The sequence below is a fragment of the Puma concolor genome, chromosome D3 (assembly GCF_028749965.1).
Source record: "Puma concolor isolate L17-30 chromosome D3, mPumCon1.1.hap2, whole genome shotgun sequence".
Taxonomy (NCBI): Eukaryota; Metazoa; Chordata; class Mammalia; order Carnivora; family Felidae; genus Puma; species Puma concolor.
In genome coordinates this window covers 38,268,902-38,281,988 of record NC_141678.1, presented here as the reverse complement: position 1 = coordinate 38,281,988, position 13,087 = coordinate 38,268,902, and the positions used below count along the sequence as shown (strand labels likewise).

The 13,087-nt window shown below is 40.0% G+C and overlaps 1 protein-coding gene across 3 annotated transcripts in view; it reads right to left on the bottom strand.

Annotated features, from left to right (window-relative positions):
- L3MBTL4 (L3MBTL histone methyl-lysine binding protein 4) overlaps window positions 1-13,087 on the bottom strand; it is a 449,596-nt gene that overhangs the window by 110,468 nt on the left and 326,041 nt on the right. For all 3 annotated transcript variants that reach the window (XM_086682502.1, XM_086682503.1, XM_086682504.1), the window contains exon 15: window positions 9,648-9,821. In XM_086682502.1, coding sequence (XP_086538628.1) covers window positions 9,648-9,821 — 174 coding nt within the window. The remainder of the gene's footprint in view (window positions 1-9,647; window positions 9,822-13,087) is intronic.

Sequence of the window (13,087 nt, the reverse complement as noted above, 5' to 3'; positions counted from 1 at the left end):
CAGCCTTGTAAAATTCTAGAAAATTAGGGAGGGAGAAAAGCAGAAACTGCCGTAGACCGAGCATAAGCAAAATGGGAGGGAGGGTGTTTGCAGGACATGAAGAAACTAATCAACCTATTTGGCTAAAGCACCTGCCCTGTGCAAGGAGCACAAAGAACTAAAAGAACAAGCTAAAGCCAAGTTGTGGAGAGCCCTGCACACTGTTCTCAAGTGTCTGGACTTCACCTTGACGGCAGAGGGAAAAGCGATTGAAGGGCTGCATCTTAAAAGAATCTACTGCATACAGACAGTAGAAACGTTTGCAGATGATTAGGCCAGTAATATGCCAAAGAGTAATTGTTTGTATTTTACCTAAAAAGGTATCACGATTAAAATCCCCAGGTATTACTATTTCACCGATAATTCTGCTTGAAGCCTAGCCTATACCTTTTATACAGCCTTCATAGTTCCAGGTGCTCCAATCAATCTTCAAAATCTTTTGTTAGTGATACTGCTGTCAGAGCAGTAAATGCCAGGCTACCTCTCTGTCCGTGTATCCCTATGCACTCTAGAGAGGAGGGCACATGACTAAGAGGATTCCTGTTTCTGTTGTTGAGACCTGCCCCTGTTATCTGAAAGGCTCTGCTACCCACTGGTTTTCCATTTGCCTTGTCCTTAGGATTCTGCTACGTCCACTTGGAAAAAGGGACCGCACACTCTCTGACCCTCTTTCTATGCTTCGGCTACATTTAATAAGGCAAGTTAGTGGCTACTGTTTCTGGGTTCAGTAAATGCTAGGCCCTGAACTAGATGCCTAACATGAAGGTAGGCAATATTAATCACATGTGTTGAAAAACACAGAGAGGCTTAGTAGTTGGCCCAAAGTCACACAGTAAACAGAAGAGCCAAAGTGGAAAAATCAGAATTTGGATTTAAGTCAGGTTAGTCGTCTAAATGTAGTTAGATGCCTTCCAGAACAGGAGTTGCAAAAGACAGTCCAGGAGTCAAATCCTGCCCATTGTTTCTGTGAATGAAATTTTAGTAGAATACAGCCCTGCTCATTTGCTACTTACTGTCCACTGCTGCTTTCACACAACAGTGGTCAAGCTGAGAAACTGTAGAAGAGATCTTAAGGTTCCCAGAGCTTAACATATTTACTACTTGGCCCTTTAGAGAAAAAGTTTGCTGACTCCTGTTCTAGCAGTAAAGGAAAAGGCTCCTAAAGCCAAAAATATACATATAACATGTGATGGATTTACATTACTACTTTTCTCAAAATGGCCTTAATAACTGCAGTAGTTACAACTTAGAGTAGGGCTTGAAAGGCAAATATTGAGCTCTGACTGCTCTTTATTTCTTAGACAAATTGCCCAAGTCCAACAAATATTTCTTTGAGCTTTTCCTAAATGCAGGTGTTGCATTCATCCAAAATGGGGTCTGCCACCAAGAGACTCATAATCTACCGGAGGATACAGATGTGAGCAGTGCCAATTTCCACACAAAGCAGACTGAGGAAAGGGCTACACGAAGAGAGGAAGGAATTGCTTTGGGATCACAAAGTGGGAGGGTATTTCCTGCTTAAAATGTCAGTGAGATCAGAAAAAGCTTTCAGGAGATGAGTTTGCAGAGGGCTCAAACCAAGTTTTACTAAGGGAAGCGTCGAGAGAGACACCGCAAAGACATTGGCATGTGGAAAGCAGGCAGGGGAAGAAATCATAGTGGCTGTGGTGTGTGATGAGGTGAGATGTGCAGGCTGGGGACACATTATGAGGACTGCAAAGTCTTTCTACATACGTATTCTTATGTTTATGTGTGTGTACACATGTATGTATATGTTTGTATATGTGAATTTAGTTATAGTAAAGCAAAATAAATCAAGGACTCTGTAAGACTCTATAAACCTAAGAAAGGGTCCATACAGTATGTTTAGTTTATAAGTAAAATGCAATTCAACTTTTAAAAGTACTGCATTATAAAGCATCAATAAATGATCTACATATGAAAATGTTTACTGCAGCACTATTTACAGAGGGAAAATACTGGAAACAACCTGAATACCTGTCAATAGGCGAATGAGCTACGGTACGTCCACACTATGGAATACGATCATTATTAAAAACAATGCACTGAATCCACTTAATATTGCAAATTTTCCATGACACATTGTTAAGTAAATAAAGCATGTTTTAAGCTAGTATCTTTTATTGTCAAACTTCCTCTGAGCCAACAAACAATGGTTTTACGTGGCAGTGCATAAAGGATAGGGCAAATTTGTTTTCCTTTGTAGGCAGACTTAGTTGCTTAAGTCTTTACAACTTTTCCATATAAAAATAAAAGTCTAAGACCAGGTTATTTTTCTTCTGGCCATAAATGCTGACTTATTTACAGGTGCCTTATTCAGACCACCATTATAAACTTAGGATAAAAATACGTGCGTATTTTATAAAAGCTAAAGCTTTATTTATTTATTATATTTAATGTCAGGGTCCTTTAAAACTTCCCTTATGTGTTCATGTCAAGAATGTAGTCATGTTTCCCCAACATGATTATACCCTAATCTACCCAGAGTGATACAAGCCAACCTCAAAAGAAACATTAACACAAAATTACTGTACTGTTTTTTAAAAGAGTGAATATCTTTTATTCATATCTGAATACCTGAATATCCATATGTATATAAACACAGAAAAAGTGTAAAAGAGAACATGACTCTTCACACAAGGAGCCTCAGGACACCCATCAGAGTTGAGAAGTGGGGAGTGAGAAATTTTTTTAAAAAACTTCTATATTACCTGAATTACTGTAGTGGGAATTTTGTCATATTTTTATAAGTCTATAAGTTATGCTATCTGACAAGGAAAGGTCTGAACATTATTAATTTTTTAATTTTTATTATTTTATTTTTACTTATCTATATTTTCTACTTATAATACATAAGCCTTGTTTTAGTTATGAGAAAAAATCACGTCAAGTGTCCCAACTTTACTATTTACAGTGAGTGGAAAATAATTACTTTAAAGCCAAATGAAGTATGTAGATGAGAAAAAAATGCCTGCTGGTGCTTGGGCAACAAAGTCTTGTTTTTCTGGTGTGCAGGAACAGCAGTATTCCTTTATGCAAGGAACAGTGGACTTTTTATTAGCACACGCCGTTCTGCAGCATTTAATTACTAAGAGCCTGGGCCAAGGCAGGATTCCAGAAATCCAGAGATCCACAATAAATTATAAAATGCCTTGTGAGAACCAGCTCAGAGAAATAGTTTTAAAGATCTTTTTAAGGCATACATTGGGTATTTTGTAACATATCAGCAGAAGGGTCAATTTGTTTACAAAACACGAAAGTGCCAAAGGAAGCTAGGCAAGGGGGATCCAAAGAGGGCCAAGTCCTTTCACCCCAGCACTGTTTCTGTCCACACCGCTGAGCTGATCTTGACACAACTCACTTCATTTTCAATTTGCAAACTATTCCACAGAACTATCCCCCCCACCTTGTTTTTCCTAATGGCACGGATCTGCTTGTGATCTCTAGGACGTTAAGACAGGTAATCCTGGAGACACTTTGAGTGTTGCCCATTCACTCCTTTGTTACTTCTTCTGTGGCACTTAATCATAGTCTGTGATTTTCTCCTCATTTACGGTTTACTTTTGTCTTTCCTCATCCATCTCCTCTACCTGCAGGGACGGGGCAGTTTTGTTCACCCCCATGTCCTTAGCACCTGACACACCACTCAGCCAGCAGAGAAGCTCCACACGTATTTGCTGAATGAATAAATGTCAATGCAATGAGTGAATCAACATGCCTGCTGCCGAGTCCTCCTGCCTGAGTTCAGATCCTCGTCCTGCCACTTCACTAGCTTGGGTGATTTTCTTATCACCAAGTGAAAGCTTATTGAGGACAAGGATTTTAGTCTGTTTTGCATTAGATTTCAGAACAGTACTTTTCTAAGTATTTGTTAAATGGAAAATAATGAAAGAATGAATGAATGAATGAATGAATGAATGAATATGTTTGATTTCAGGACGTGGTTACAGTCAGGATCCCAATTCTTGTGGAGAAGGTGGTATGGAATAGTGAGCAGAGCAATGACTGGGAGAGAGCTCAAAGTTGCCATTCATGACACTGTCAATAAGGAAACTCAATTCTTTGGCTCTGATATCCTTCCATGTTCAAGAAGCAGGAGTAGGCAATATTTGAGTCCCTTCCCATTACACAGCCCCAGGATTGTCATACTTAGCTAGAGGTCCCTCAGAGTGCACCGGGAGGTGTGGAGAGGGAGGGAGCCTGTCTGGGTGGAGGTGTCTTTCTTGTCTAGCCACAACCTTTAGAGCCACAACCTCAACAGGATCCTGGTTGTCTTGATGGTTGATCACTGTTCACTTGATTAAGGGGTGTAATTAATTGAGTTCTGGATGCCAAGGAGTAGCTCAGACTAAATAAATAAAGTTCTAAATTTCCATTTTTGGTGCAAACATGTGCTGCATATACACAACTAGGACTGGCCCAGTTGCAAGACTTTAAAATCAATGATTTTTATAAAAATTGGAAAAGATATGGAACTATTATTTAAATAGTCTCTACTACATGCCAGGCCCAGTCATAACATCTATATCTACCTACATCTATACACCTAGATGCAAGATCTAAGCTTCACATATTATATTCATTTTACAGGTGAAGAAATGAAGACTCTAAGAGGCAAAGTAAGGTATATACCTGAACCCACCAACTTAGATTTACTAAGAACCTATAATGTGACTGGAATGAGGAAGCAACAAAAGCATAATGAAAACTGGTTCTTCCTCTTTAGCAGCCTCCAGTCCTTTCGAGAAAATAAGGCACTCGTACAAAGTAAGCATTAAAAAGGCACACACACAAGCTACTGAAGTGTGGTATGGAGCAAAGCACAAAGCAGGGCTAAGAACAAGGAGCGGGACTATTTCTTATTAGGTCCATATCCCTGGGCCTAGCAAGTGTCTGACACAGAGTGGCTGTTCCAAATCTATTTTATTTGTTGAGCGCCTACTGAGTGTCAGGCATTGTACTAGTTGTCAGAAATACAGAAATGTGTACAATGTGATCTCTAACCTCAAGAAGCTCATATGGGCTGGAACTGCTATAGAATGCTTTAAGACAAAAAATGAGCCTTTGTGAAGGGAGAAGATATAGGCGGAAGTAGACAAGGTAGGAAGAACAAAAGCACCACCAGCCCAGTAATTAAAGCAATATTGTGGATGATGACGGGGAGGGAGTAGGACACTGAGTTGACTTTATCTCCCACAGCAGGGAATTTATGTGGGAAGTCGTGAGAGAAGATACTGATGGATTAAGGAAAACCCTTGTAATAACCTGGAAGGTTAATACCGGAAGCAACCAACTAACACTGTTTTAATTCTGAGAACGGACCCCACAGAAAGTATTTATGGTGCAGCTAATGCGAGTAGTGGAAATAAACTAGTTGCTTGTGGCAGAACAATTTATTACAAGAAACATTAAGGAACTATTCCACTACGTTCCATTCTCCCTGATTACCATAGCTTTCCACAGCCATTTGTATTATCAATATAGGCCTTAGGGAAGTGTACAAAATTTATAATATGGAAGGCACTAGGACAAATAAAATGAGATTTATTAGGCATTTTCTTAGATTTTCTTAATAGCAATGAGTGAACATGAATATGACTGGATATTAACAATGGTGGTTCTACCAATTGCATGAATTAGGATATATTAAGCACCGCTTTGGGGAGGCAAAAGAAAAAGTTATTAAAGAATACTCACGTGGGTGGGAAATGCCTGGAAAAAATGCCCCATTCGGGCCTAGGGAAGCCAGTTAAAAGATAATATGGGGGGAGAGAGCAGTTGCATTTCAAAGTAATTTCTTTATGATGACACTGTTTTAATGAGTATAATTGAATTCCCTTGCTACAGAGTGAGGCCTTCAGTCTATTACAATGAAATGTGTTCAAGATGGAAAATTTTGTGTTACATGTAGTGTAAGTGAGAGCAAATGGTTTTGGGGAAACATAGTAAGAGTCCTCCCCTCCAATAGTTCTATTTTCACAAAATAAGAAATAAATACATCACAAGATGACCCTTAGGATCCTAGATACGGTAGAAAGTAGTCCATACATAAATTCAGCCAGGCCCTTCAAAACATTAAACCCACATTCCTTTGTAGTCTAACGTAGTTGAAACATGTCCAAGATTTGGAGTCAGGCAATTCTAGACCCAAATCCTAACTTTCCTACTAATTGTCTGTGTGGTCCTGCACGCTCTGCTTAACCTCTCTGACCCTGCAGGTGTCTTGCGTTATAAACTCAGAATAAGAATACTTATCACACATAAGGTTGTTGTGAGGATAAAATGAAATTAACACAATGATGTATATACACTGTTTAGCACAGTGCTTTGTGGCAAAGTAAGCACGTGACATGAATATTAGATAGTTATTATTACTAATACTTCTGGCGTCACTATTATTAGTTTACTGAAACAGGAATATGCTGGATCAAATGAGAACACCTATGTTTGGGTCCCAGATCAGTTACTTTTAAAGATCTCTAATTCCTCAACTGTAAATGGCAATATTATAATGACAATAATATCTGCTTTGCCTAAATCACAAGACTATGGGAAGTTCCAAAGGTAATGTACGTGCAGACTATAAAACTGTCAAACAATTTAAAACTATTCTCTCTCCCCAAGAGTCCATACTTAAATGACAGAAACTCAAGTATAATGTCATTTGCCTGTACTTAATGCACCATGAATGTAATACGACTGACCCTATTAACACAAGGAAAAAAGAATATATGGTTTTTTAGTAATGGTGACCTATTGGGAGTCTGACTCTTTAAAGTTGTATTAACGTAATATTACTGCTATGAACGTGAATGTTGTAAACCACTGGTAGCATGTAATCCACTCAACTTTAAAACTTCACCCTCTATTCAGAAACGTTGAACATAATTAGATGATTTACTAATCATAACTGCCTCTACCAAGATTAATATGAAAACAAACATACTTTTAAAAAGTAATCACAAAACTGATAAGGAGTTAGGGAAGAGACAAAATTCCCTAAATTGCTGGGCAGTATCTAATTGATTCTGGAAGAATGTTGAGAGTTAATTTTACATTTTGCACTTGAATTGTCAGCAGTCTGGAGATTCTAAGGTGACAAGTGTTGCTGGTATAAAAAATTACAAAAGGCCTGTCCTGAGCTCAATGATGGATGGATGGATAGATAGGTGGATGGATGGGTGGATGGAGGCGTGTGGAAACTGTAACTCTAATTTTCAGTAATTTAACCCCCACGTCTATCTGGGACATGAGCCAAGTAAAAATCATTCTCCTCAACACGTAGAAGAAAAGAGATGGAATTTAAATATTCTCCTCCACTTGTATCTGACATCTTGTGGTTTTAAGAGCAAATATTTCGGTTATGGAAAAGTCAGCTTCAGGAAACTACTACGAGTAAACTGTGAGGAGAGTTAAAATATATTTTTTTTCTGCTCATAATTGGCCTACATATGATTCCTTGATGATTTCCTTGATCTGTTTTATTCCCCCCAGCCTGGAATTCTAGACCATGAACAGGATGTCACAGCGATGGGTGTAGAATCAAAGTGGGCATTAGGGCCAGTACCATACAAACATTGTCATGATGGCTGGTTAAAAAAACGGGGGTGGGTACAGGGGTTGGAGTGCAATGTGGGCGCTGGTCTTGAGACTGGAAAATAAAAGAAGGCTTAAGAATTCAAGATGTGCACGACTCCCCTCCCCTCTCCCAGCTACTTCTACAGTGCTTGGCATCCGTGAATAGGATTCGACAGGATAGGATCATGTGTGATTTTTCTGCTTGGTTATCAACTGGCATTCTCTACTTCTTTCTACTGTAGTAATTACGCTTATCTGATGTATTTCAGCACAAATCCTCTTCAAAATGATAAAGCATATAATAATATATTGAAAAGAGTAAGTGCCTACGAGGAGTTCAAGATAGGGGAGGCCATACGTCCGTGTTTGCTAAAAAAGAAAGGCTTAGTTAGCCTTAAAGAATGGGGCAGTTCTAACAGCTTTTTTAAGGCATTTCAAAGATCTGTTTTGTCTCTCCAACTCTTGACATGGAGGATGAATGTCTAAAATGTTTACAAGAGAAACTGAGTTTTTATTTGGAAAAAAAAAAAGATAACAGAACAAAAAGAGTACGAGCAAACGGATGTACTGGTCTCTATAATTCTGGGTGGGATAAATAAACACCATTCCTTGGAAAACAGTTTTAAGAAAAGGAAGGGAAAAAATTCTCCCTCAACTAGGAAATAGAAAGGATGCTTGAGCTTGCAAACCACTTACAGTTGTAAACAGTGTGGGTGGGAAAAAGCAGTAAGAACAACTAGACCCTGTGAAGTTTCAACAAGAGAAGTGGGTGTATAACAAATAACAAAAATGCAAGATGCAGCTACAAAAATAGAGAGGCATGAGTATCCATAGGAAAGAAATTGTACATTACAGGAGAGCTAATCTGCACAGTGGTGTGCAGAGAGAGTAAAACCAAAATCAGCTATTGGACAAGAATGAAAGGTCACCCAAATACCCTATACCAACATCTGCCTGAAAAAGAACAAAACCCACACTTTGCACCAAACTCTCCCAACGGATGGGTCTCCCCTTGGGAGTGAAGGAGCAGCCTTGCTGGGACCCATGGCATAAACGGGCAGAAAGTTGTTGCAGTGGAAACGCAGCTCCCGCATGATGAAAGGCATGCACCTCTTCCTTTCTCACGTGCTGAATGAAAAGAGCAAAGCTCTGGAGGTTTCAGAGAAACAGCAGCCCCTCAAGTAGCCACTCCTTCAAACCTCAAGGAAGGAGGGTCTACTGTCTTTCAAGGGCTTGAAGGGGAGTGCCTTCTGTCTGAAGCAGAGTCTGAAAAACACCCACTTCTCACTTCTCTGACAGGCATTTCTTGGCTCCACCTGTCTGATCTCCCATTGCTTACTGAGTGTAGGATTTTTCTGTTTACAATTCCTGACTTGGAGAAAGGGAGCTCTTTTAAAAAAAAAAAAATTGTTAGATTATTAACACATTTAGGTTAAAACATACCAAATAAGGTTGTGTTTGCAGCCCCTTAGAAAATGATAGCATGTAAATGAAAATCAAAAATTGATGCTTACTTAAAACAGAAGTTCACACTTAAGAACAAAAGGATAGAGCGTGATCAAAGAGTCAAAATGGAAACTGTTCCGAGTGAGAAGAAATCCTGCGTGAGGTGCATCTGGATTAACGATGACAAGACAGATCCCAGGTAGGAGACGCAGTCCTGGTGGGACTGCAAATACTCGGCCATGACTCTGACACCATACCAAAGAGTAAAGAAGTTCAAGATAAAGGGGACTCTTACGGAATTTTATAGATGAGATGTGCTTTCTTATCCCTCACATGTGTATTTAGAAAGGGGTAAGTTCAAATTTTTGTGAGCGAAGAAATAAAAAAAATGTGTTTTAAATGAACATCAAGCCTTAGATGAATTCTAGGAGCCAGTGAACATAATCATACCCAAAACCGAACATAACCGCTTCAAAGAAACATAAGGAACTAGTACAGTTAAAATATTTGCTCTTATTCTGCATGCTTTACTTTCTGATTTACATTTTCAAAAATTTCCTTACCTGGGCTGACTGTTCACCTTCTCGTGTTTTCCGTTGAAGTTCAAACTACAGAGGTTCTTTGATCTTGAATGTGAAGAGTCAGATTCCAAATTTGCCTGTGTCTGTTCTCGCAGACGGTCATGAAGAGTTGCCTCCTTTTTCAAGTTCATGTCGGAATACGGGCAGCCAAAAGCACTGGTTTGTATAAAAGTGAGAGCACAGTCGTCAGTTTATAGTGACACATCAGGAATCCACTGTCAAGGGAACAGACTTTACACCCAATGTCTGAATACAGACATTCTCCTCTCACTGAATACACCCTAATGTTTCTTTTCAGATCGCCCTTTGAGGAAATCTCAGGTGCCAGATCACAGACACTGGTCCACAGAGTATGATAGGTAGAGTCATTAGCACATACAGTTTTACAATTTTGGAAACTTAAAAATCTAAGACTAACATAATAATGTGCTTCTGGTAGAGTGATGAAAATGTCATATAAACACTTGATTGAAAGTTTTTATTTTCTTATATTTATGCCCTGATTTGACCACGTGCATCACAAAATACTATGGGTAACTATTTACCAGTATCAGAGAATTTTCTGTTCTTATTTCTTAACATTCATGTATCCAGAAATACTGTATTTCTGCTTAATCCTTCTGAAACCTGCTAGGAAGTGCCGTGTTTGAATGTGAAGAGACACCTCAGATGAAAACGGAGAGACCACAGTGAAGGCTGGATCCTGAATCTGAAATGTTGTTTGGAGCCTAACTAGCAAGGATCTGCCAGGACACAGGATCTGGTTCTTTCTATAGGCTGAGCAGTAGTCTCTGTTAAATTTCTCTGCCCACATTCCTGTCTCTAAAGAAGCCCCAAAGCTCTGCCGCTGCTGAGGAATCAGAGAGCCACTGTCAGGGAAAGCACAGGTGTGACAGGAGGTCACCTGTGCACAACCCTGGGGAAGGTACTTCATGCTCAAGCTTCAGTTTCTCTCCAGTTAAATGGGAAAATCAGATCCAACCCTAAGGGTTGTTGGGACCATGAGAAATCTCACACTGACACACATATACACACCCCATTATATGGTAGTGGCTACTGTTATCCCAGTGCTATCATCCTCTCCATGTAGGGAAGCACATAGTCAAATGCATCAATATCTAAGCAGTTGGGTCTTTTTTATGAGTTTACTTCCAATTTACCGTATATTTGCCGATATATGATGCATAATAAATGTGGTTAGGATGACACCAGCCTGACCAAACAAGCCAGAGTGAATCTAAACTGGCAACAGGGATGATCATCAGCCTTTGCTGCAGACAGGAGGGTCCCCTTTACATTCATGTTCCGTAATGTGTAATACTTGGCATTGATTTATTATTTTGTTTAGTTATTGATTCAATAATCCATTAACTGAACATCTGCTATAAATCTAGTGAAGATGTATACTAATAAATACAATTTATAATAAGACCAAAAAAGGTACCTCTGATGAGTGTGTACTACAGGTCCATTAAAATTCAAGTTTTTTACATAGATTATTTCTAATATTTATTACTAAATACCCAAAGATGGTATTGACATATTTATCTTACAGGTAAGAAAACAGTCGCACACAGGATAAGCAACTTTCCCTAAGTTGACTGGCACTTTCTTAAAAAGCCTCAAAATTGTTCACTTAATTATTAGCACCAATAAGATGGGCAGAAGGGGGACAAGGTTCTTAACATCATCAAAAGAAGAAACATGAGGGGCACCTGGGTGGCTCAGTCCGACTTCAGCTCGGGTCATGATCCCACGTTTCAAGAGTTCGAGCCCTGCATCCTGCACAAGGCTTGCTGCTGTCAGCACAGAGCCCATAGCCCACTTCAGATCCTCTGCCGGCCTCCCTCTATGCCCCTCCCCTGCTTGCGCTCTCTCTCAAAAATAAAAATAAAACATAAAAAAAAAAAGGAAGAAACTTGAGAGAACTGTGGTATAATTCTTGTGCAAAGAGAAACCAAGGCAGGTATCTACAGGGTAGAGCAGTATCGTTTGCTGCGTCTCATGTCTGGGGGAAATATGTCAGCGTGTGCCAGAGTCCCATGTGAGGACCCAAGATGTGAGTAAGTACTGTTTCTAATAACAACGCAGCAGGAGTTAATTTGTTTAAGCTACAGCATATGAGATCTAATGGGGAGTTTTGAAAGAAATTCCTGCAGAAAAAAGTTGAGGCTATCCTAAGGGAAACTGGGAAGTGTTTATTTCAAGTACAACTGAGTTTTCATTAAGATACTATTACTCTGAAGTTTTGCTATCCATCTAACCCATACACAATTTAAGACTTTTTTTTTTAGAGAGAGAGAGACAGAGAGCACAAGTGGGGAAAAGGGGCAGAGGGAGGAAGAGAGAGAGAATCTTAAGCAGGCTCCATGCTAAGTGCAGAGCCCAACGCAGGGTTCAAACCCACAACCCTGGGATCATGACCTGAGCCCAAATCAAGAGTCAGACGCTCAACCGACTGAGCCATCAAGGTGCCCTTCAATTTGAGACTTTTAAATGATTCGTTACAGTCATGAGTTTCCTAATTCCACATCCTCACCCCAACATGTGCTGTGTGGCACTAACACTCTCTTCCTAAGGCTTATTTGTCCAGTTTGTCCAGCACTGTAGACGGCAGCCACAGACCTTCTTGCTCGGCATTTGCTTCAGTTTAGAGAAATTTTGTTTCCCTCAACCTTCACTCAGAAATCAGTCCCTCTAGTCATCTAATCACCTGCTTATTACTTCCCAATTCCACCCTAGCTCCTCTCTGTCTCTGCAGTAATGAGGGATGCAAAACGGAATGGAACGCACCGAGCGTCACAAGAATGGAGCGCCTCCCGATTCCACGAGGCAAGCCCTGTGAGAACACGTCTCCAGAGCACACAGATCAGAATGAAGTGTGAAGTGCAAAAGAATATATCAAATGACAGGAGCATATGTTGCATATTTTGGTGAAGAACTTGAAGGAAGATAACGATGGGAGACGAAAGCACAAAAGAAACAAGGGATGAGGGGCTCTCAGATACAGTTGTCTGCACCCTTTTTAACCTGCGTTGTGCTGGGAACAAGTTTCTGCATTGCAACGCTGTGCTTACTTGTTTTTTTTAAATTCTTTTTAATGTTTTTATTTATCTTTGAGACAGAGAGAGACAGAGCATGAGCAGGGGAGGGGCAGAGGGAGAGGGAGACACGGAATCCGAAGCAGGCTCCAGGCTCTGAGCTGGCAGCACAGAGCCCGACGCAGGCCTCGAACTCACGGACCGTGAGATCATGACCTGAGCTGAAGTCAGACAATTAACCGACTGAGCCACCCAGGCGCCCCTGTGCTTACTTGTGTTCTCTGCAGAGAAATACTTATGTTAAAGAGAGGGCATCCCAAACTTTGGCCTGCCTTTCTGAAAATGCAGAACCTTACTCACGTGCATGTGCATGTGTGTGTA